The 23264-nt window shown below is 42.1% G+C and overlaps 1 protein-coding gene across 1 annotated transcript in view; it reads left to right on the forward strand.

Annotated features, from left to right (window-relative positions):
- The window catches only part of NGLY1 (N-glycanase 1), a 62694-nt gene that overhangs the window by 34724 nt on the left and 4706 nt on the right, over nt 1-23264 (forward strand). The window contains exons 6-11 of the mRNA XM_040243018.1: nt 5863-6085; nt 9641-9762; nt 10944-11089; nt 12736-12846; nt 14757-14921; nt 20492-20677. Of these exons, the coding sequence (XP_040098952.1) occupies nt 5863-6085; nt 9641-9762; nt 10944-11089; nt 12736-12846; nt 14757-14921; nt 20492-20677 (953 nt within the window). The remainder of the gene's footprint in view (nt 1-5862; nt 6086-9640; nt 9763-10943; nt 11090-12735; nt 12847-14756; nt 14922-20491; nt 20678-23264) is intronic.

Consider the following 23264-nt stretch of genomic DNA (forward strand, 5'->3'; position numbering starts at 1 on the left):
AATTTCTGTCTCTGTACTCAGAACCTTCACCAACCCCATCCCCAGCTTCATGCAAGATTCTCTCTCCATTGTTTGTTTTCTTCACTTTGAGTATGACATACGTGGATGTTATTTTTTGGCATTTATCCTACTTGGTGTTTCCTGAGTGTCCCAGATCTGTGTTTTGGTGTCTCGTTAATCTTGGAAGATTCTTGGCCATTATTACTTCAGATGTCTCTTCTGCTCCTTTCTGTCTCTCTTTTCCTTCTGATACTGCAAAATAGGGTATCCTGTTATACTCTTATTTATCAACTGTTTCCACTTTTGTTTGATGTGCTAGGCCATTATGAGAATTCTCCCACCGTAATTGCCTGATGTGGGTATTTTGTTTCTTTGTTTTCATTCTCTTTCTCTTTGACTCTCAGATTCTGGCAACTTGTCTTCAAGGTCAGTGATCTATCCTTGGCTGTGTCCAGTCTGCTGATGAGCCCATGAAATGCATTATTTCAGTATAACAGTTTTTGCTTTCTCTCATCCTTCTGCTTACACTGTGCATCTGTTCTTACATGTGGTCTCCCTTTTTTGTTACAGCCCTGAGCATGTTAATCATAATTACTTTAAATTCTGTAATTCCAAAATCTGTGCTGTATGTAAGTGGTCCTGATGCCTGTTTTATCTCTTCAGACTTTTTTCTTGCATTTTAGCCTGCTTTGTAATTTTTTGTTAAAAGTTGAGTAGAATGTGTTGGGTAATGGGAACTGAAGTGAAGAGGGAGGCCTTTTGTGGAAGGCTTACGCGTCCACTCAACCCGTTTAACCACACTGCGTAATGCTTGGTGTGAGTGCCGGGGCCTACAGGTTCCTCTGGTGTGCCTGGGGCCCTCTGTGGTCTCCAGGCCTCCCTGAGGACTCCTCCTGAGCTCATCTCCCTCCTGCAGATGGCTTCTTGTAATCATGCCCTGTTGCTGTACTGGGGTCCTGGTGGTGGCGAGGCATAGGGGAGGAGCATCCTACAGCCTTCGGGCTAAGTCTCGGTGTTGTAGGGATTGTGTTCACGAGCCTGGATCATCCCCACAGTGAGACAGGAAGGCCAGAGGGGCCTAGAGTCAGGCAAGTCTGGGGCTTTAACGTGAGTAGGGCAGAAGGAATGCAGCAGGTAGTGTGCATTGGTATTGTGAAAATCAGAAGAGACTGGGCTTTGGTCTTTTAAGTTTATGAAAGATACGTTGGATTTACAACCTGAGATGCCAAAGGACACATGAAGGTAGGGAAGAGGGACTTTGCTGGAGGTGCAGGGAGCAGTGTGCGCGGGGCAGTGACGGCAGGCGTCGGGGGAAGGGTGCACGGCGCGGTCTGCTTGTGTCGGGTTGGGGGAGACACGTGAGGCGGGCCAAGACCATGTTTTGTTTGACATTGAATTTCAGGCAGAGCAGAGCATACTGAGTTTATATTTCTAATCTTTCAAAAAAGAATTAGAGGTGAAATGAAACAAAGGACTTGTAATGAGGTTTTGAAGTAGAGAATAAGGACCAAGGAAATTTGAAGGATGAATGCATCTTAGAAGGCTAATGCTATGGTGTTAGTATGATTGAACTTAGAGCAGAAGTGCTAAATAACCTGTTCACTAGGCAGGAAGAAATAAGATGACTTCTCAGAGACGTCAGATGTTCCTGATGACTTAAGTCAGAGGGTTAGGCACTGAAGCATTAAGCAAGGGAAAGACAGAGGGTGCCCTTCAGGAAAATCAGCCTAGCAATCACTTGTAAGATAAAGAGAATCAAGAGGGTACAGGAGAGAAGAATTCAAGCACAGTAGAAATAGAATTTCCCTAAGAGGAGTAAGGCATGCACTGGGTGTGACTGCAGGGGAAGCGGTGGGTGTGTGAGTTGTTGGGGTGCTTGCGGGTGATTGGACATGGAGTTGGGGGCGTGGAAGGAAAATGTGCAAGAGGACCGCCTCTCTCTGAATTGCAGTCAGTGTGGGCAGGCTTTGAAAGGAGATGAGGGGTCTGCGTTCAGGCCCCTGCTGGACATCAGCTGGGCCCCCACGTGAAAATGTAGGCCTGGAGCTGTTTTGGAAGGCACACCTTGACCTACACTTCACAGTGACAGGTGAAGCCGTGCAAGTGAGTGAGATTGCCCAGGATGAAAAGACAAGGCAGCAGGGAGAAGGGAGGAATTGCAAAGGTTCTAGAAAGAAAGGGAGCATTGGAGGGTATTTACATTTAAATTAATTTATATTAAATGACAATTAAAAATTGAGTTCTTCAGTTGCATTCAATACATTTCAAGTACTCAAAGCCATCATTAGTGGCAACCCTATTGGATAGTGTAGGTATGAATTATTTCCATTATTACCAAAAGTTCTATCAGATGGTTGCTGTTCTGACCTGTTTGAGCTCTTAACCTGTGCAGACAGGGCTCCACTTGGAATTCTCTGAGTCATAGTTAAGGATCTTGCATAACCAGGGAACACTGACCCTCTCTCTGTGATGTGCGTGCTCCTAGGACACACCATATCCCAGGAGGACACAGACTCGGAAGCAAAAGTGTGCTGTATTCCCTCCTCCCATCCTGACTGTTTGCTGAACAGTGATGACTCAGTGATACTGTGAAGCTTGTTAGTTTGCTCAGTTTCTGTCATTTATTCCAGTATTTACTGAGCACCTACTGTGTAGCAAGCTCAGCCGCTGAAGAGACGGCAAACAAAGTCCCTGCCGTCGTGGGTGAGAAAGCCAGAGACAACTCCTCAGGTCTGGCAGGTGGTGAGTCGTGCTGGGGAGACAGGCCAGGAAGACGGAAGAGAGCGCACGCAGGGTGCTCTTGGGGGAGGGTCGTCAGGAAAGCTTCCCTTGAAGCAGCGATTCCTTTTCTGGTGGAGGCCCTGCCAGCTGCACAGGCTCCCTGAGCGGGCTTGAGCGTGCCATCCTCATGGGCTGCAGAAGGGAGACGTGGCTGCAGCAGAAGGAATGCGACCAAACCCAGTCAGGGAGACAAAGGGCATCTGTTTGCTTCCTCCTGTGGCTGCTGGCGCAAGTTATCACAGACGTGGCTCCTTAAAACAGAAGTGTACTGTCTCACAGTTGTGAAAGCCAGAAGCCCATCATTCACATCCCTCGGCCAAAATCAGGATGTTGGCGGGGCCACACTCCCTGGAGGCCCTAGGGAGATTCTTCCCTGCCTCTGCCAGCCTCTGGTGGCCGCCTGCAGTCTTTGGTTTGTGGCTGCATCACTCCCGTCTCAAAGACCAACATCTTCAAATCCTCCTCCTCTGTAAAGTCTCCCACTGCTTCCCTCTTGAAAGGATACATGTGATGCATTGAAGGTCCTTATTTAGTAACCTGGGGAATGTCCTTACCTCAGAGTCCTTAACTTCATCATATCTACAGAGGCTTTCTTTTTTTTTTTTTTCCTTCACGGTGACATTCACAGGCTCAGGGGTTAGAATGTATATGTCTTTAGGGGGCCATTTTCAGCCTCCACATGGGCCAGCTGCAAAAATAAAAGAGACTTTGGGTTGTATTCTGAATGAGATAGAAAATCATTGGACGGTTTCAAATGACATGAGCTGCCTTTTGTTTTTAAAAAGATTACTTTGCTGTAGGGACTCAGTGGAGAAGCAGGATGGCAGTGCTGTTTTTCCAAAAGTTCATTTTTGGAAATGAACATTCACCAATATCTCTTTGTTGAGAAGTTTTCATATTGTACAGGAAAAGCTAAGCTCTTCTTGCCGTCAGTCTACCCTCTCACTCCACATTTAACAGCTGTTACCATGTGATGTGTTTCTTTTCATCTCTTTTTCTGTTTATTTGCATCCATAAGTAGTGAGTTATATGTAAAGGTAAACAGTTTGTGTTGCAGAGCTTACAGACAGCGTGGCGTCCCTTATGTGTGCGGCTCCAGGGTGCTTTTCTCACACGGCTTGGAGGCCGCTGCCCTTCCGCTCGTGCCTGCAGTGCGCACATTGCCACTCAGACTGTGTTCCAGTGCTCCACGGACGGACGTTGAGATGGGGACAAGTGTCCTCTATTCTCAAGGCTTCCAGGGGAAATCCTTGGAAAGCCTGCCTGCCTACCTGAAGGAATGTTTCCCTGGGATGGATGTGAAAGTATCGAGGGCACGTGATGCTTCTGTGCTACAGTGGGTCCCTGGCAAACAGGCTGTCTTCCAACTTGTAACAGAAGGGTCTGGGAGTGTTTGTTTCCACTTAATGAAATTATTGAACTTTCTTATGGACTTTGCTAATTTTTCCAGTGATTTTGTGAGTATTCTTCCTGATTTATAGACATTCTTTATATATTCTGGATACTTTTCTTTGTTAGATGCACTACATTTTGTTCTCAGTATTCTTTTATTTCATTACTGTACCTTTTGAAATTGAAAAATTATCAATTTTAATGTGAGAAAATTATTTTTACAGTTGTGTTTTGTTTTCTCCCCCAAAGTTGTAAACATAAACTTCTGCTTTTATAATATTCTTTCTGTGTATGGTGTTTATATATATGCGTTAGAAGGAATGGAGGAAGAATCTGATATCTGGACAGCTTCTTGTCCCAATACGATTTGTCGAACAGTCCCTCCTCTTAGAATTGCTTTAAAGGCTAGCTTTATTAAATACTGTGCATCACTGAGAAATCTGTCTCTCAGGACTCTTTCTTGTATTTCATTCGTCTGTCCTTTACCAATATCACAATATTTTATTTAGAATTTTTTAATGTGTCTTAAAGTACTATAGACAAATTTATCTTAAAAGTTGTGTTGACTATTTTGTGCACATCCTCTTTCATATGAGTTTCTTGCAGTTAGCTTGTCAAATTTTATGAAAAATTATTTTCTAGTATGTGTTGGGATTTCATTAAAGTACAGGTTGATTTGTAGAGAATTAACAACTTGAGAATATTGTTTTCCCACTCAAGAACATAATATATTTTGGCTTTTTAATTAATTAATCTCTGTAGTTTTTTCTTAAAAATTTTTTTATAATTTTGAAATAAATAAAATATAAATATAAGAATAGAGTATAATAGATTGAATACCTGTGCCCAGCATCAGATTTTATTAGATCTTAATATTATGCCATATGTTTCCTTCATATATGTGTTTGTTTAACTATTTAATAATAAAACATTAAAGACAGGAATGAGAGACCCATCTATGTCTCCCAGATTCTTTTCCTCATTCCTTTCCTTCTTCCCAGAGATAACACTGCCTTGAATGTGGTTAGAGACTCTTTTATTTGATACAGTGAATATAATGATATGTCCTGTTTACGTGAAGGGTTGTGATATATATTGTAAACATAGTTGTGCTTCTATGTGTTTCATGGTAAGTATTTTCAGATGAATTAAATTGTACAATTGAAGCACTAATAGTAGAAAAGCTAATAGGATGGTTTTTAATATGCCCAGAATTCTGCGATTTCTGCCTGTAATTTTGTGATTGTTTCATATTTACTTGTGTTTATGTCTGATAACAGGTTTAATGCAGTCATTTAAAAATGTTTTTCAAAATCTGTTTTGGAGGGGTGATGAAGTAGGAAAGGATAGCTTTATTACTTGGCTCGGCAACAGGGGGACACAGTGGGCTTCTGGGAAAAGTTGTGTCCCCAAAGTCAGACTAACTTTCTTACTCATCGCATGCGTGACGATCCCTGCGAGCCAGCTGTGCTGAGTGTGGTGTCGGTCGGAGGATGCAGTACTCAAGCCCGACGGCTTTAAGTGTGCCTCCCAGTGCAGCGACAGCTCTGTCTGCGTCCTCTCATGAAGACCTTTTAGATCGTCTTCTGTTTTCATTTATTTCAGCTTCATATTTGAGAATAAAATGTATGTGGGTGTTTTTTTTTTTTTCTGTTTTAGGTCTTACTCAGTTCTGTTCTAACTTTTCAGGTACTAATGTAAGTGAAGAGGATTTTCTTTTGCTGGAGCTTTTACACTGGTTTAAGGAAGAATTTTTTCACTGGGTGAATGACATTGTGTGCAGCAAGTGTGGTGGCCAGACTAAGTCCAGAGGCGAGTCATTAATCCCCAGTGATGAGGAGCTGAAGTGGGGTGCGAACAGAGTGGAAGACCACTACTGCGATGCATGCCAGCTCAGCAACCGGTTCCCACGGTGAGTGTCCGCTGACGGGGAGTCGGAGCAGTCCCCCGTGGAGTGGTCAGGAGTGTGTCCACTGACGGGGGAGTCAGAGCAGTCCCCCATGGAGTGGTCAGGAGTGAGTGTCCGCTGACGGGGGAGTCGGAGCAGTCCCCCGTGGAGTGGTCAGGAGTGAGTGTCCGCTGACGGGGGAGTCGGAGCAGTCCCCCGTGGAGTGGTCAGGAGTGAGTGTCTGCTGACGGGGGTGTCAGAGCAGTCCCCCGTGGAGTGGTCAGGAGTGAGTGTCCACTGACGGGGGAGTCAGAGCAGTCCCCCGTGGAGTGGTCAGGAGTGAGTGTCTGCTGACGGGGGTGTCAGAGCAGTCCCCCGTGGAGTGGTCAGGAGTGAGTGTCCGCTGACGGGGAGTTGGAGCAGGCCCTCGTGGAGTGGTCAGGAGTGAGTGTCCACTGACGGGGGAGTCGGAGCAGTCCCCCGTGGAATGGTCAGGAGAGAATTTTACTAAACCAACTTCTGATCTTCACTTTTGTTATGAGAAGTATATTCCTCCAGAACAGGGGTCAGCTAGCTGTGGTGACAAGCTCAGTCCAGCCCACGTTCTGTTTTTGTAAATGAGGTGTTAACGGAGCACATCCATGCTGCTTTTGCTAACTCATGGTCTGTAACTGTTCTCATATTACAGTGGTAGAGTTGACTGGCCACAGAGGTCATATGGCCTGCACAGTCTAGAATATTTGCTGTCTTGCTTTTTATAGGAAAAGTTTGTTGACTCCTGAAATGAGTATTGTCCTAGCAATTTAATGCTGTAAATTGTGAGTTTTTCTTCTTTTAATACATAAATTTTAACTTTCTGATAACATTAATAATAATACTGATAGCACGTAAAAAATAATGCTAAAAGATTAGAATAATACTAATCCTTGTGATGGTAAATACAGTGCTGCACTTAAATCATCAGATGGTAATATGGAAGGTGAAAATATAGTTAAAGACTGTCATGTTTATATTATTTTTTTAAATAGTTTCACTTTTGAAACTAATTTTGTTTTTCCTTTTTAATGTTTACTGTCATGATGTTATTAATTGAAGCATGCTCGACATATGTTACATTATTTTCAGGTATACAACATAATGATTTGACATCTGTAGACATTGTGAAATGATCAAAGTAAATCTAGTTACTTTTGGTTGTTATACAGTTAAAATTTTTTCTTTGTTATGAGATCTTTTAAGATTTATTTTTTAGCAATTGATGGGTGAATGTATAAAGAAGATGTGGTGTTATATATACACCATGCAGTTCTACTCAGTCATAAGAAAAGAATAAAATCTTGCCATTTGCAACAGTATGATGGACCTTGAGGGTGTTATACCAAGGAAATAAGTCACACAGAGAAAAACATGTACTACATGATTTCACCTGTGTGTGGAATCTAAGACCAGAGCAAATAAACACACAAAGCAAAACTAATAGACACAGAGAAAAAAAATTGGTGGTTGCCAGAGGGGAGGAGGGTTGACGGGTGGGAAGAGCATGAAGGGAACCAAGTATAACATCCAGAAATAAAATAGAGCAGTCCTGGAGGCATGATGCACAGCGTGGAGACTGTAGACAGTGCTGTTGTATTGCATCGTATTTTATTTTTAATTTTAAGTTTGGTGCGTCCCCTGCCAACCTAACCTACCCTCATATCTCTTGGTTTTAAACTAAAGGAATTAGAACTTTCCTGTTAACTTTTTCCATCCTTTAATATACAATATACAAGTCTTTTATTAGATATTCTTAATTGACAATACTTATAAAATTTGGTTGTGTCATTAGGTAAGAAAAGATAGCAAGTTTTTCTTCTTTTTATGCAAGTTTTTGAAATACCTGATTTTAGGGGCCTCAGTACTCAGTTCTGTCGTAAGGGAGAATCAGTCCTGTTTTATACAGAGTCCAAGATAAAGAGAATCCAGTATCCAATAATTATCTGTAATTAACACCAGTTTTTTCTTAATTCAGCATATATGTGCACAGGTACTTGGAAAGATCTGAAGATAAAGATATATATCATTATACGTAGATTGTCCTCATAAACTCTAGGCTGTGGGTATGGACTGATAGTGCATGGGGTAGGGGCAGAGGCTAGGGAATACAAAGGTATTGTATTTAGACCTTGTCCTTTTCCCTGTGAATTGTCCGCTCATCCTGGCTGTTCTCTGTGTAGGGTTGGGAGGATGGACACTATTCATTAGAGACTGTGGCCTTTCACCTTGACACAAGTGGTGTTGAGGCATGGAGGCACAGGACGCCCTAATTCTGCTGCTGTTACTTCCTCAAGTAAATAGACCACTTGTTTCAGTAACTACGTTACCTAAATTATAAATTCATTTAACTTAGCGCAAGCCAGAGCATCTGCTTGATTGAAGACAAGCTCGTCACTGCCGAGCCAGTGCATTTGTGAAGCTGTGTCCTTTCTGCCTGAGCTCATGGCGAATATTTCTGCTTAGCTGGGCACTTTCCCTGTGTAGCTTTATTAGCTCCAAATTCCTTCTCAAACATAATATGCAAAATTCCATGTTCTTCAGCTTTATGGTCATTTTAGAACTGGAGTAACTGTTTTTGTCTTTGCCCGCACTGTGCAGTTTGCAGGGTCGTAGTTCCCTGACCAAAGATGAAACTTGGGCCCCAGCAGTGAAAGCACCCAGCCCTGACTGCTGGACCATCAGGGAAGTCCCTGGAGTAACTTTTTAAAGAATGTGGGAAATACATTTCAAAAAACCACTTCCAAATTAGCAAGCACCTTCAAGTGAATTGGAAGAATAAAAGTGTAATCCAAATGATCATTAGAAAGAAAAATAGTGTTTTAAGTATTAATAAAATTGAGTTCAGCTAAGCTTTCAAATCTTTATTGAGCAGTTTATTAAAGTTGTTTAAGTACAATGAGCTAATTATACCACTTGTTAGGCTAACACTCATGCTTAAAGCAGATTTCTCAGAGAATCTCTGTGTCTCCAAAGCCTGCCTGTCCTGCAAGGCTCAGTTCAGGGGCAGTGTCTCCTCCCTGAACCCTGTCCCATAACACCGATTCTGACCTGTTGTGTGGCTTGTATCATGTCCTGTCACATACTAAAATTATCTGTGTTCTGTCCTTTTCTCTCTCAGGACTGTAAGCTCCTGAAGGCTGTGTACCAGTGTTTAGTCATTTTTCACCCAGGATTCTAGCACAGTGCCTCTCACATTCTAGACTCTGTAATCGTTCTTTAAGAATATGAAGTTAAGAAATATTACTGTTTAGCACAAAGGTGGCTTCTCTCGTGATTCAGACAGTAAAGAATCTCCCAACAATTCAGGAGACTCCAGTTCCATCCCTGGGTGGGGAAGATCCCCTGGAGGAAAAAATGGCTACCCACTGCAGTGTTCTTGCCTGGAGAATCCCATGGACAGGGGAGCCTGGCAGGCTACAGTCCATGGGCTCACAGAGGGTCAGACATGACTGAGGGACTAACACTTTCTTTCAGTGTAAATTCTTTACAATTCTTGGTTTTGATAATGAATCGGCACTTTTTGTTGCTGTTACTTTAAACCAGGTATAATAATCCCGAAAAGCTTCTGGAGACGAGAAGTGGACGGTGCGGGGAGTGGGCCAACTGCTTCATGCTGTGCTGCCGAGCCCTGGGCTTCGAAGCCCGCTACGTCTGGGATTACACAGGTGCGCGGCATGGGGGGCGCCCTGAGGCTGGGGCGCACACTCCTGCCTTGTCAGTCTGAGGCTCCGCTTGCTTTCTGTAAGATAACAAGATTTTTTTATGGGGAGCACGGGATCGGTTTTTTTTTTTTTAGTGGCCAGTACTTTGCATCATAAATATTCTTTAACAATTTGTAGATACCACGCCATTTTTAGTCATGCTGTTTCTCTTTGGATAAGAACATGTGCAATAATGTTCTTTAGAAATTCTTTATTTTTGTAGAGATTACAAGATTTAGTAATTTTAACTCAGTATACAATAAAAATATAATAAAAGCCATGTGAGATTTATATTGTCTTTATTTACTTATAACTTGTGTCACTTACATGTTCTTAGATTTTTTCACTTGTATGTTTCTTTTGTTTTCTTAGGGTAAAATGAAAGCTTCACTTAATAGTTACTTGGGTTTTTTTGTTTGTTTTTTGTTTCTGTTTTTGTTTTACAATCAAATAGAGACCATGAATAACCAGACATCCACTGTTCGATCTCTGCTGTTCCAAAGTAGAATTAACTCCTTCACATTAGCAAACTGTGTGTATTAGCCCCATGGTTTTTGTTTTTTGCTTTTTTAATTTTTAAATTTTAATACTTATGGGCATAATTTCCAAGTACCATGGGCTGCTCAATTGCTATGTGTACTTTTTGTTAAAGGATGATGTATTGTTGCTTAGTGGAAATTTTATTGATCATTTGTTAATATTTATTTATTGGCTGTACCGCCAGAATGCAGGATCCTAGTCCCCCGATCAGGGATTGAACCCGTGCCCCCTGCAGTGGGAGCATGGAGTCCTAACCACTGAGCCACCAGGGAAGTCTCAGCTCCATGTTTTTGATGCTGTTGTTCAGCTTGTTTGCCCCTTTTAGAGTTTTAGCTCACATGACTTCTAACCAAACCTAACACTGACTCTACTGAAGTAGAGTTTCCAAGACATTTTCCAAAATTTCAGAGAGAAATCAGAACAGCCATTCTAGAGTCTTGTATAGCATAGAATGGTCAGGCTTGCTCATTAAAGTTCCGTGTTGCTCGTTGCTGTGTGGTTCTCTTCTTGGGCGCGTGTACAGTTACCAAAGGTCCTTCTGGTTTTATACACTGAACTTTTGTTTCCTACCCCCACTGCCTCTCGCCCGCCCGTCACGTGTGTAGACCACGTCTGGACCGAGGTGTACTCTCCATCTCAGCAGCGCTGGCTGCACTGCGACTCATGCGAGGATGTCTGCGACAAGCCCCTGCTCTACGAGGTTGGCTGGGGCAAGAAGCTCTCCTACATCATAGCATTCTCTAAGGACGAGGTAGGACATGGGGGGCGTGGAATGCGTCCTAAGAATAAAATTAGTTTGCTCTTTTGACAGCTTTTGAAGGTATAATTGACATAGACTAAGCAGCATATATTTGAAGTGTACGATTTAATGAGCATTGCCCTGTGTCCACGCCCCTGAGATAGCCCTTGCAGTGGAGTTGTGAAGACACTCGCCATCCCTGCAGTTTCCCTGTTGCTTCGTCTTCTCTCATCCCTGCCCCTCTCCCTGCAGTCCCCCACAGCTGTTTTCTGAGACCAGAGATTAATCTGCATTTCTGGAGTTGTGTGTGTATGTGGAATCATATTTACTCCCTTTGATGGGGGGTTGCTTTTATCTTACTTATTGTAACTATCTTGAGATTCCCCTGTGTGTTTTCATGTATCAATTGTTTATCCTTTTGCTGAGCAGTATTCCACTGTATGAATGTACCATGCTTTGTTTATCCATTTGCCTGTTGATGGACATTTGGGTTTTTTCCAGTTTTTTACTATTTCCAGTGCAGCCGCTATTGTCTTTATATGACAATATAAAGGCACAAGTCTTTGAATGAGCATGGCTTTCTTTTCTCTTTGGTAAATGCCTACAAGTGGAATGACTGAATCACATGGTAGGTGACTTTAACTTTTTGAGAAGTTAGCTCACCTATTTTCCAAAGCCATTTTATATTCTCACCAGCACTGTGTGAGGGTTCCCAGTGTCTCCATACTCTTGCTAGCAGGATGGTCTGACTTTTTCTTGTTGGCTCTTTTAATAGATGTGCAGTGATTTCATTTGCATTTCCTCAAGGACGAATACTGAGCAGCTTTTTATGGACTTGTCATCCATTTCTCCTCTTTGCCCGTTTTTTTTTTTTTTTATTGAGTGGTTCATTTTCTTATTCTTGGGTTTTGAGAGTTCTTCATATATTCTGAATATAAATCCTTTTTCAAATATGTGCTTTGCAAAGATTTTCTCCCTGTCTGGCTTGTCTTTTTAATTCTATTAATGATTTTTAAAGAGAAAAAATCGATGAAGTTCAGTTTATCAATTTGTTCTTCTGTGGATCTTGCTTTTTGATGTTACATGTAAGAGATGTTTGCCTATCTCAAGCCACAAGGGTTTTCTCCTAAGTTTTCTTCTAGAAGTTTTATGCTTTTAGTTTTACATTTGTGTCTGTGATCCATTTTTGGTTAACTTTTATGTATAGTCCAAGGTGTGAATTGAAATTCATTATTTTGCCTATGGATAATGAATTGTAGCACAATTTGTTGAAAGAAATTATTTTGTCTACTGAATTATCTTTGCACCTTTGCCAAGAAACAGTTCTATAATGTTTTTATATATATATGTACCATTTAGATATTCAGTACATAAAATGGAGTTTTTATTTTTTGAATTTTATGAGATCAGCTTTGTAAATAAATTTTGGTAGCTAATTGTTGGGAAAATTTTATCTCCTAATCACAGTCTTCCTTGGATGTGTACCAGTTAAAATATGAGTAAAAAGCATATTTGATTTTTTTCTACAGATTTAAAAATTTTAATGGAAAGATTAGCATTTAAAAATTTCTATTTAAGAATTACATGCATTCTAGGTGTTTAGCAAATTAACATTGATGGTTATAATCTTGTTAAATATTTGTGTCTTGTAATTTGAGGTGGTTGATGTCACTTGGCGATATTCTTGTAAACATGAAGAGGTAATCTCTAGAAGAACTGAAATTAAAGAGGAATTACTTCGAGAAACTATTAATGGACTTAATAAGCAGGTATGTGATGGGTGTTTGTCATTTTTGAGAGGACATTTGAAATTTTTTATATAATCAAGAATAGCCAATTTTTAACCCATTGCAGTTCTTGAAGTAGTACACAAACAAAAATATTTAAATATGTCAAACATCTTTTTTCATTAAAAATTTTGAGGACTCATTTTAAATTTTGTGGGTGGGTGTATTTTTGTTTTTTGTGTTTTTTTGCCTTAAATTGTCACATTTCAAAGTGAAAAAAAAATTCAATATATGCAATACTTGACATAAATATTTTGCCTTGGACGTCCCTGGAGGTCCAATGGTTGAAGACTCTCTTAATGCAGAGGGCATGGCCTCGATGCCCATGTTCCCTGGTCAGGGAGCTGAGATCACATGTGCTGCCAGGGGTGACCAAATAAGTAAAAGTGTTTACTAATCCTCCTGTTAAAAAAAAATACATATTATATGTAGACTTATTTTTCTAAGTGTCACTTGAATATTATTACATGCAATTATCCTTACATGTATCTACGTGGTGAAATTTCTGAAAGAAGGCACAGGAAATTGTTAACTATGCTTATTTCTGAGGAGAACTAGGGGTCCAAGAGGGAAGTTTCAGCTTTGATTTTTTACTCCTTTTGTGTACTGAAATTTTTTTACTATATATATGTGTATTATTAATATTTTTCATGATTTAAAAAACAACTAAATTTGCATCTTGCAAGCAGTTAGAACAGGGCAGATCACCTTACAGTGGCTGAGATCCGAGGTTAGTCTCCTCCTACCTGGACTTCTGCCATACCCCTAGTGTACAGCCTTTGCGAGTGCCTCAGCTGAAACCCCGGGGTGTTTGCTGGATCCTGGGAAGGGCCTGGACTCAGAGACTGGCCCCCAGCACTGGCGGGCCTGCTGCGTCCCTGCCCGGCGTCCTAGCACACCCGCCTGCTGGGAGCGTGGCTCCCCTTGCCGTTTGGTTGGTAGATGGCAGGTGCCTGGCAGGGAGTTCAGTTTGCCTCAGTTTGCTTCTTCCCTTGGGCCACTGTGGTAGCTTTCTGTTGCATTCAAACAGGTGTGGTGTAGGGGTGTGGTCCCCTGCTTTCCTCATCTTCTCAACAGGACAGCTGGTCTTACTCAGAAACAGAACCCTTTGCCTCTGTTTAAAATCTGGGCCAATAGAGGACATGGAAGGGCTCCCCAGGTGGCGCAGTGGTCAAGAATCCACTTGCCAGTGCCGGAGATGGCAAGAGACCAGGGGTTCGATCCCTGGATCAGAAGGATCCCCTGGAGCAGGGAATGGCAACCCGCTCTAGTGTTTTTGCCTAGGAAATCCCTTGGATGGAGGATCCTGGTGGGCTACGGTCTGCTGCTGCTGCTAAGTCACTTCAGTCGTGTCTGACTCTGTGTGACCCCATAGACGGCAGCCCACCAGGCTCCCCCGTCCCTGGGATTCTCCAGGCAAGAACACTGGAGTGGGTTGCCATTTCCTTCTCCAATGCAGGAAACTGAAAAGTGAAAGTGAAGGTGCTCAGTCGTCTCCGACTCTGTGCAACCCCATGGACTGCAGCCCACCAGGCTCCTCCATCCATGGGATTTTCCAGGCAAGAGTACTGGAGTGGGGTGCCATTGCCTCCTCCAGGGCTATGGTCTATGAGGTCACAAAGAGTCGGACACGAACACACGTGCACACATATGCAAAGGGTGTGGAAAATTGGATATGGGTGCTAAATGATTTCTCAACATGAAAGTTACAGAATCATTTTTAACTTTCCACAGTGTTGTTTTTATTTTCCAAATAATTGTATGTATGAAGATAAAGTTGGTTAGTTGGACATTATTAAAATACAAATGTGTTAATTATAGTCATGCTTACAGATGAACTCCTATGTTCTCTTAATCTTTAATGACTTTTTGTTTTTAAACCTGAATTATAGAGGCAAGTATCTTTGTCAGAAAACAGAAGGAAAGAACTTCTCCAGAGGATCATTGTGGAACTTGTTGAATTCATATCTCCCAAAAGCCCTCAGCCTGGAGAGCTTGGAGGAAGGACGTCTGGGTCCTTGGCCTGGAGAGTCGCCCGAGGTGAAGCGGGTCCAGAGGTATTTGCTTCATTGCAGCCCGATAACCTCCTCACTTTCCCACTTCTGTCCTGTGCCCTTTTCATGCAGAAAACCCGCTGACCACTACCTTTCAATGAACTTTGCAGAGTAATTATTACAAAGTGTAAACATTTGAAGAGAGCTAATAATGGATTGACGTAGTATAATTGCACACAGGAGTTATCAGAGCAGTTAAAATGGGACTTTTCTATTGTTACTTTATGTAAATTTCTAGTGCAGTTACAACTTTTACTGAAGTACGTGAAAATGCATGAATTAAAAGTGCACAGCTCAACAGATTTTCACAAACTGTTAAACACATAACCACTAACCAGAATGAGAAGTAAACGACCAGTCACCACCTTTCACCCCTAGGAGTGACCTTTATCCCAGTTTCTAACATCAGGGACTAGTTTTGCCTGTTATTCTGCCTTATGTAAATGGAATCATACAGGATGTACTCTTCTGTGGACAGTTTCTTTCTCTTACATTATTTAGTGAGATCCATAGTTGTTGCTGCATGTTTATCGTACATTTACTCTCACTGTTGTATAATATCCAACTGTGTGGATATTCTGTAATTTATCCACGTCACTATAGGGTATTTAGGTTGTTTCTCAATTTTGGTTTAAAATTGTTGTACTGTGCTGTTTACAGTGATACCCGAGATATGGAAGCGGCCTAAGTGTCCATCAACAGATTAATGGATAAAGAAGGTGTGTTGTATTTATACAATGGAATAGTATTCAGCCATTAAAAAATAATGAAATAGTGCCATTTGCAGCAACAGTGGATGGATGTACAGATTATTATACTAAGTAAGTCAGAGACAGATATTATATGATATCACTTATATGTGGTATCTGAAAAGTAATACAAATGAATCTATTCCAAAATAGAAGCATACTTTGCACACATAGAAAACAGCCTTCTGATTGCTCAAATGGGAAAGGGGTGGGGGGTGTAAGTTAGGAGTGTGAGACTGAGAGAGGCACACTACTGTCTATAAAATAAACGACAAAGCTCTCCTGCAGAGCACAGAGAACTCTCCTCAGTATTTTGCGATAATCTATAATGGAAAATAATCTGAAAACAGACATCTGTTTGTGTTTGTGTCTATGTTGTGCTCAGTTGCTTCAGTCGTGTCTCTTTGTGAACCCATGGACTATAGTCCATCAGGCTCCTCTGTGCATGGGATTCTCCAGGCAAGAATACGGGAGTGGGTTGCCAGGCCCTCCTCCAGGGGATCTTCCCAGCCCAGGGGTCAACCCACGTCTCTCGCATCTCCTGCACTGTGGACAGATCGTGTACCCACTGAGCCACCTGGGAAGCCCTGTATATGTGTAATTGAACCACTTTGCCATACAGCTGAAATGAACGCAGCATTGTCAATCAACTACCCTTCAGTTTTTTAAGCGTTGCTGCTGTGAACACATGCAGACATGTCTTTGGTGAGCATTGTGTATGCTCAGGTGGGTGCACACCCGGGGGCAGAAGAGCTGGGTCCAAGTGTGAGGACCGGTGGCTTCCAAACCGCTTCACACTCTGCCCAGCGATAAGTGAGATTTTTGTATGTCTTTACCTGTGGTTCCCTGTCTTTTTCATGTTAGCATTTCTAGTGGTATATAGTATTATACTGTGATTTTTTTTCTGTTAAGAAGCTGATTTTCTCTGGAAATTGCGGTGGTTTTCTGTTCTTTAGCTTTATCTGTTTCTGACTGTGCTCTCCGCTGCCGTGCCTGGTCTTGCTCTGGTTGTGCTGGGTGAGAGCTGCTCTGTAGCTGTGGTGTGCGGGCTTCTCGCTGCAGCGTCTTCTCTTGTGGAGCGCAGGCTCTGCAGCTCGCAGGCTTCGGTGGTGGTGGTGTACGGGCTTATTGTCCTGCAGTATATGGGATCTTCCCAGATCAAGGATGGAGCCACTGTCCCTGCATTGCAAGGTGGATTCTTAACCACTGGACCACTAGGGAAACCCTGTAGTCTGATTTTTTATAATTTATTTTTTATCGAAGTTTAGTTGATTTACAATGTTTTGTTAGTTTCAGGTTTACAACAGAGGGATTCAGTTTTACATATATATCTTTTTTCCCCCCTGTTTTAAAATTTACATTTTGGTGCTGAATAATGACATTGAATGTCTGTCTTTAAACTTTCAGATATCATCTTTTGTGAAGTCCTATTCAGTGCTGTGAAAACTTTTTAAGTACAAGTGGGGAACATGATAGAAATCTGGGTCATTCTGCTAGTGAAAGTGTTCATTTCTTATTCCATTCTTGACCACATCTAGTTTTGGCTAGAAATTGTTGTTGGTGTGAGGACTATTACATAGTCAGACTTTTTGTAAATATTATCAGTTAGTCTCTCAAAATTAAGTGATGAACAATGGGAATATAATTTCTAGAGTTAGATGCTAGCTGAAAGCATTGTGCTCTGTAATGGACATTAAGAAAGTTCTTTGCCCTTAGGGAGCTTAAAGTTGACTCACTAGAAAGCATTTATTATAAACACCTAAGAAGATAAGTAATGAAAAATGCTTGAAAGGAAAATTACCAGAGTTTTATATCTACTTTTTCCAAATTTGCCATTATTACACCTCATTTCTCTAATAAAGGAAGAGTGGTGAATTATCCCTAGTCAACATTTACTTTTAAATTTATGTCGTCATATTTAGCAGGCAGTTAGAAGTGGTGGTTCAGCCATAGAATAATGATCTGAATTCAACAGATAACTCCCATCACTGCTGATGCAGTGCTCATTACAAGTAGAGATCTAAATGAAGCCAATTTGAAAAGAGCCGGTGTCACTCACAGCTGTGTTCAGTTTAAAATATGGGTATTTAGGTCTTCATTTCTTTTTCTTTTCATGGATAAGTGTGCTTCCTCTTGCATGGCATATAAGTTAATTAAACTTTGAAAATAGGAATTGGGCTATATGCCCAGATTGTTTTCCCTTTTGAAAAAATTTTAAAGTTCTCAATTATGGAGATCATTTTAGAGCTGTGAATTTTAAAAGTCATTTTTCTCTTTAGAAATAGATGTTTATTTTAAAAGTCAGTCCTAAAAAATTAGGGAACTATATATCTTGAAATCAGCTGGACAAAGAAGGAAACATTAGTGATGTTTTCAGAAAGAGTTTTGTCTTAACCTTAAATTTTAAAGCATTTATGAAATATAAATGATATATTCAGCAACATACATATTTTTCTTTTCCCTTTTTAATTAATTATCCTTTAGTAAAGTCGTAGATAATGCTACTTAAAAATTTTAATTCTGTCTGGTTTATGGCAGTACTCTGAAATATCTTTGATAATGAAATATCTTTGATAAAGAAGAGAAGAATGGGGAAGTATTGTTATCTGCTAGTATACTAATTGATATTTAGAAAATCACCTTCTAAAAATAATAAACTGATTTTATTTTTTACCTTATCTTTGTGGCAATAATAATCACAGGTTCTAGGGAATTATCTTCTTATTTATACATTTGTAAATACTTTCTAAGATATTTTATATTCTACTTACTAATCCTTGTACATTTGTTTGTTTTCTTTTTAGTTTTCCAGTTATTTTACTTACAATGTCTACTTTCTTTTTTTTTAACTTTTATTTATTTTTTAAATTTATTTTTTACTTTACAATATTGTATTGGTTTTGCCATGCATCAACATGAATCCGCCACGGGTGTGCACATGTTCCCCATCCTGAACCCCCCCTCCCACCTCCCTCCCCATACCATCCCTCTGGGTCATCCCAGTGCACCAGCCCCAAGCATCCTGTATCATGCATTGAACCTGGACTGGCAATTCGTTTCTTATATGATATTATAAATGTTTCAATGCCATTCTCCCAAATCACCCCACCCTCGCCCTCTCCCAGAGTCCAAAAGACTGTTCTATACGTCTGTGTCTCTTTTGGTGTCTCGCATACAGCATTATCATTACCACCTTTCTAAATTCCATATATATGTGTTAGTATACTGTATTGGTGTTTTTCTTTCTGGCTTACTTCACTGTATAATCGGCTCCAGTTCCATCCACCTCATTAGAACTGATTCAAATGTATTCTTTTTAATGGCTGAGTAATACTCCATTGTGTATCTGTACCACAGCTTTCTTATCCATTCGTCTGCTGATGGACCTCGAGGTTGCTTCCATGTCCTGGCTATTATAAACAGTGCTGCGATGAACACTGGGGTACATGTGTCTCTTTCAGTTCTGGTTTCCTTGGTGTGTATGCCCAGCAGTGGGATTGCTGGGTCATATGGCAGTTCTATTTCCAGATTTTTAAGGAATCTCCACACTGTTCTCCATAGTGGCTGTACTAGTTTGCCTTGTACATTTGAAGTTTTCACATTGGTTAATACCTGGTACCCAGTGTTTAACCCCCCCATAAAAAAGCATTACCTAGTATATTGATTGATTAGTCAATGATTAGTTAAAAAGCAAGACATTGATACAGACTAGAGCAGTGGTTCTCAGCAGTGGGTGATGTTACCTTCCAGGAGACATTTGGCACGGTGTCTGGGACATTTCTGGTGTTAGAACTGGGAGGGGTGGTCCCACTGGCCTCTCATGGTTGAGACCAGGGAGGCTGCCACAGGGACCTCCCCATCCCCCCTACCAAGGAGGACCGACCTGACCCGCAGGCGTCTGTGCCCGTGTGTAAGGGAGGGGGGCATGCTGTCGGTGTCATGCGGACGCAGGGTGAACGCAGCATCTTTCTCAAACTGTGGATTCACTCAGTGACTTCAGGAATTTAGGGGACTATTTTGCATTAAAAGAAACTATTTATTTTGTAAGAGAATGCAAAATTGCCTGCAATTTTAAGGTATAAGTTTTTGTAGCAGTTTCACCCATGCAGAAGATCGTTTCCAGCTATCCTGTCCTTGCTTCTAGCATCAGGAAAGGACGCTGATGAAATGACTTTTGGCTGCGGCCTGGAGGGGAGAGTCACGTAGCTGGAGAGTAGCAAGCACAGCCTTCCAAATGCCCGTGTCAGGGCCCTGAGGCAGGAAGGAGTTGGCTTTGTAAGGAGCTAGAGGAGGAGAGGGACACAGTGGGGGCGTGGAGGCAGCAGGGAGGGGGAGCGTGGGGTCAGGTTGGGGAGGTCGCGGAGGATGAGCCGTGTGCGGCCACCTTCACAGGGGCCTAGGGTCTCAGGGCAGCAGGAGGTCAGTGCAGCAAGTTAGGCAAGTGAGTGATGTGCCCCACTTACGTCCTTAGCAGTCGTTTAGACCTGTGTGGAGAGGTTGAGTCAAAAGCTAGGACTCAGCTGTAGGAGACGACTGCTGTGTCCAGTTAAGTGGTGGTGGTGGGAGTGAATTCATGTTGACACACAGTCCCCAAAATGTAAGTCACAGCTGCAGTTTATGTTTCTTGTTTTCTGCTTAGTAATGTCTGTTGCTATGTCAGCGCCACACTGATGATGTTTAACCTGTAAGAGAATTTCCGAATTTCCCAGCGGCGCCACCACACTTGCCCGTTGAAAGATCGCTTCACCCTTCTCCATAGCAGTACCTCTTTGTGCGCCTGTTTTCTATTATGTTGAAAAACTAATTCTTCTTTTTTTCCCCAAGAGTAAAGAAACCCTGTTCATCCCCTCTGAAAATGAGAAGATTTCCAAACAGCTCCACCTTTGCTATAATATTGTAAAAAATTATTATGTCCGAGTTTCAAGTAATAACCAAACCATTTCTGGATGGGAGAATGGTGTGTGGAGAATGGAATCCATATTCAGAAAAGTTGAAACAGACTGGAACATGGTAACGTAATGCATGAAACTGTTTAAAATCTTAGTCATTCTTTAAACAAATAGAGATCGGCTTCATTTGTCACTTGGTCTTAATGTAAAAACTGATATTGAGAATTACGTTTAGTTATCCTTAAACTTGTAAAAGAAGATCCTGCTCCCAATGTTTAATGAAAAGTCCATTAGAAGTTTGTGTGTGTGTATCACGAAAGTACCTGTTTTCATCAGAGGCCGAATTTAATTCTTTCGTGGGGGGAAAAAAAATCCTGTAACTAGTTTTTGCATGAATATATGGAGTATATTATTATTACCCATTTCCTTTGTGGATATGTATTGATTGCCTGCTACAAAGCAAGCTACTAGCTACCATAACATTTAGTTCGGAATCCCAAGAGCTAACCATTCGACATGCTTCCATTTCAAGGGATTGTGGCTGGTTGAGCAGCAACATTGGTTTATTTCTTCTGTTTCCTCTAAAATAACGGAAGAAACGGATGCTGGGACTGTGGTGGTTCATTATACCAACGTGTACATTGTTGTCACATGTTATCTGTAATAAGAAAGAGGCTTTGCTTTTAAACTACCCCCTCCCTTAGAAAAACTCACCAAAAATAAGTGCAGAGCTACTCACATGCCCTCGCTAGGTCTGACCCTATACTGATAGATTTCATGGGAGTGAACGAGCTTACGGGCCTCTTTAACTTGCCAAGTGAGAGGTGCGAAGTCGTTCACTTGTGAGACACTCACGTGGATGTAGCAGGAGAGTCACGGAGGAGCAGCTGCTGTTGTTTCTGAGCATCTGCACCGTGCTTATCCTTGTGCTAGGCGTTCCCCAGCGTGCAAAGGGTGCACACCGATAAGGTCCCTGCTTGCTTCTCTTTTTCCCCACAAGTTTGTCTCCTAAACTTCAATTGGTGTGCATTTTGACCATGTTTTTGTAATATGCTAAAAATGATTTATAGGCTTATTGAGATTGTAGATGTAGGAATTTAATTCTTTAGTTAGAGAAGGACATAGATAAAACAAGACTTAAAGTTTCCAGATGGGTGTATCTGTAATTGACTGGTTGATGAAAAGTCCTAAACGACTGTCCTCAGTTGCAGGGTTGCTCTGAACAGAAAGCAGGAAGGGACAGATGTGGCTCTTACCAAGGGCTTGTCTGCTGGCTCCCGCACGGAGCCCAGCATGCTGGAGGAACCGCTGTGTGGGGAGCAGAGGCGGTCTGTGGCAGGCTCTCGGTCCTGACCCGCAACCGTCCACCTGCATGTGTGGGCCAAGCGCCTGCTGTGCCTGCGAGGATGCGAGCGCACCGGCATGAAAACTCCCGGAGGGAGACACGCCCTGGTTGCGGGAGCCGGCAGAGAGAGCTCTGTGGAGTGGGTGGCACTGGAGCCCAGCGCTGGAAGGAGAGAGGTGTGGTCAGACAGGAGTGGCAGGTGCTTCTAGAGCTCTGAGTAGATCTCACAGCCGGGGCGGGTGTATTGTGTGAGAAAGCTTCTGAGTAAGGTAAATGAGATGTGAGGGTCATTGCATGCAGACACACCTACTTAAGTGTGTGCCTTCATATACTTTTACAAGGGGCCCTGTTTTGTTTTTTTTTTAAACCTGAATGAATACATTTCTAGTTCTAAATGAAAAATGCTAGAATTGTAACTGTACGTGTAGAAACTGGTAATTCAGAAGTTATATGTTGCCATTAAAAACGTGGGTTTTCCACTTGCACCTGTATTTTCGCTCTTTCCTAGTTCCCCACTAGGGACTCTGCACCAGAAGCAGGACCCATCTCCCCACACTCTTCCTCGCGGGGGCCACGGCGGGGCACGTGCAGCAGGTCGGTGGGTGTTGAGAAAAGACCTTTCCCTCTCCCAGGAGTACAGAGACTCGCTCAATTTTACTGCTTACAAATATACCATTCAGCGATGTCTAGATTTGGAAGGAACATAAAAAGCTAAAGAGTTTACTGAAGAGTTCACTTTTTAAGGACACTTTTTAAATGTTCTTAGATGCTCTGTATTTTTGAACAGTTTTATTCTCTTTGCCACTAGAGTTAGTGCTTTTTGATGCATGACGTGATGTCAGGAATTGATGCAGTCATTGAGAATCAGATGCTGTGCTCAGCATTTAGGATCTAGCGGTGAATTTCGAGACAGACTTGAAGCAAGGGTCCGCTTGTGCCAGAGGAAGACACGCGGACCGGCTGCAGAGACGAGCGAGGGAAGCGCCGTGTGAGACGGAGGAGCCGCGAGGTCCCAGAAGGCCTGGCAGGGGAAGGGAGTTCTGCACCGCCAAGGCCAGCGGCAGAGGAGCCTCTCAGAGTGCAGTGTGAGAAACACTATATGCAAACACACCAACCTGAGAAACAGCTGGCAGGTTCAGAGAAGAGGGGGTCGTGGGAAATATGGGGAAGTAAGGTTGGAGGGATGGATGGGTCAGGCCCTAGGGGCTTGGGTGACCTTGCAGTTATGCAGTAGGAAACCACGCAGGCATTCAGGCGAGGGAAGCCCATCGTCACACTGGCCATCCGGAGGCTACGAATGGAAGCACAGGAAGCATGGACCAGACAGTGGGAACTGACAGTGTTCATGATGGACCTCAGCAAG

This window comes from Oryx dammah, unplaced genomic scaffold (genome assembly GCF_014754425.2).
Source record: "Oryx dammah isolate SB20612 unplaced genomic scaffold, SCBI_Odam_1.1 HiC_scaffold_7, whole genome shotgun sequence".
Lineage (NCBI taxonomy): Eukaryota > Metazoa > Chordata > Mammalia > Artiodactyla > Bovidae > Oryx > Oryx dammah.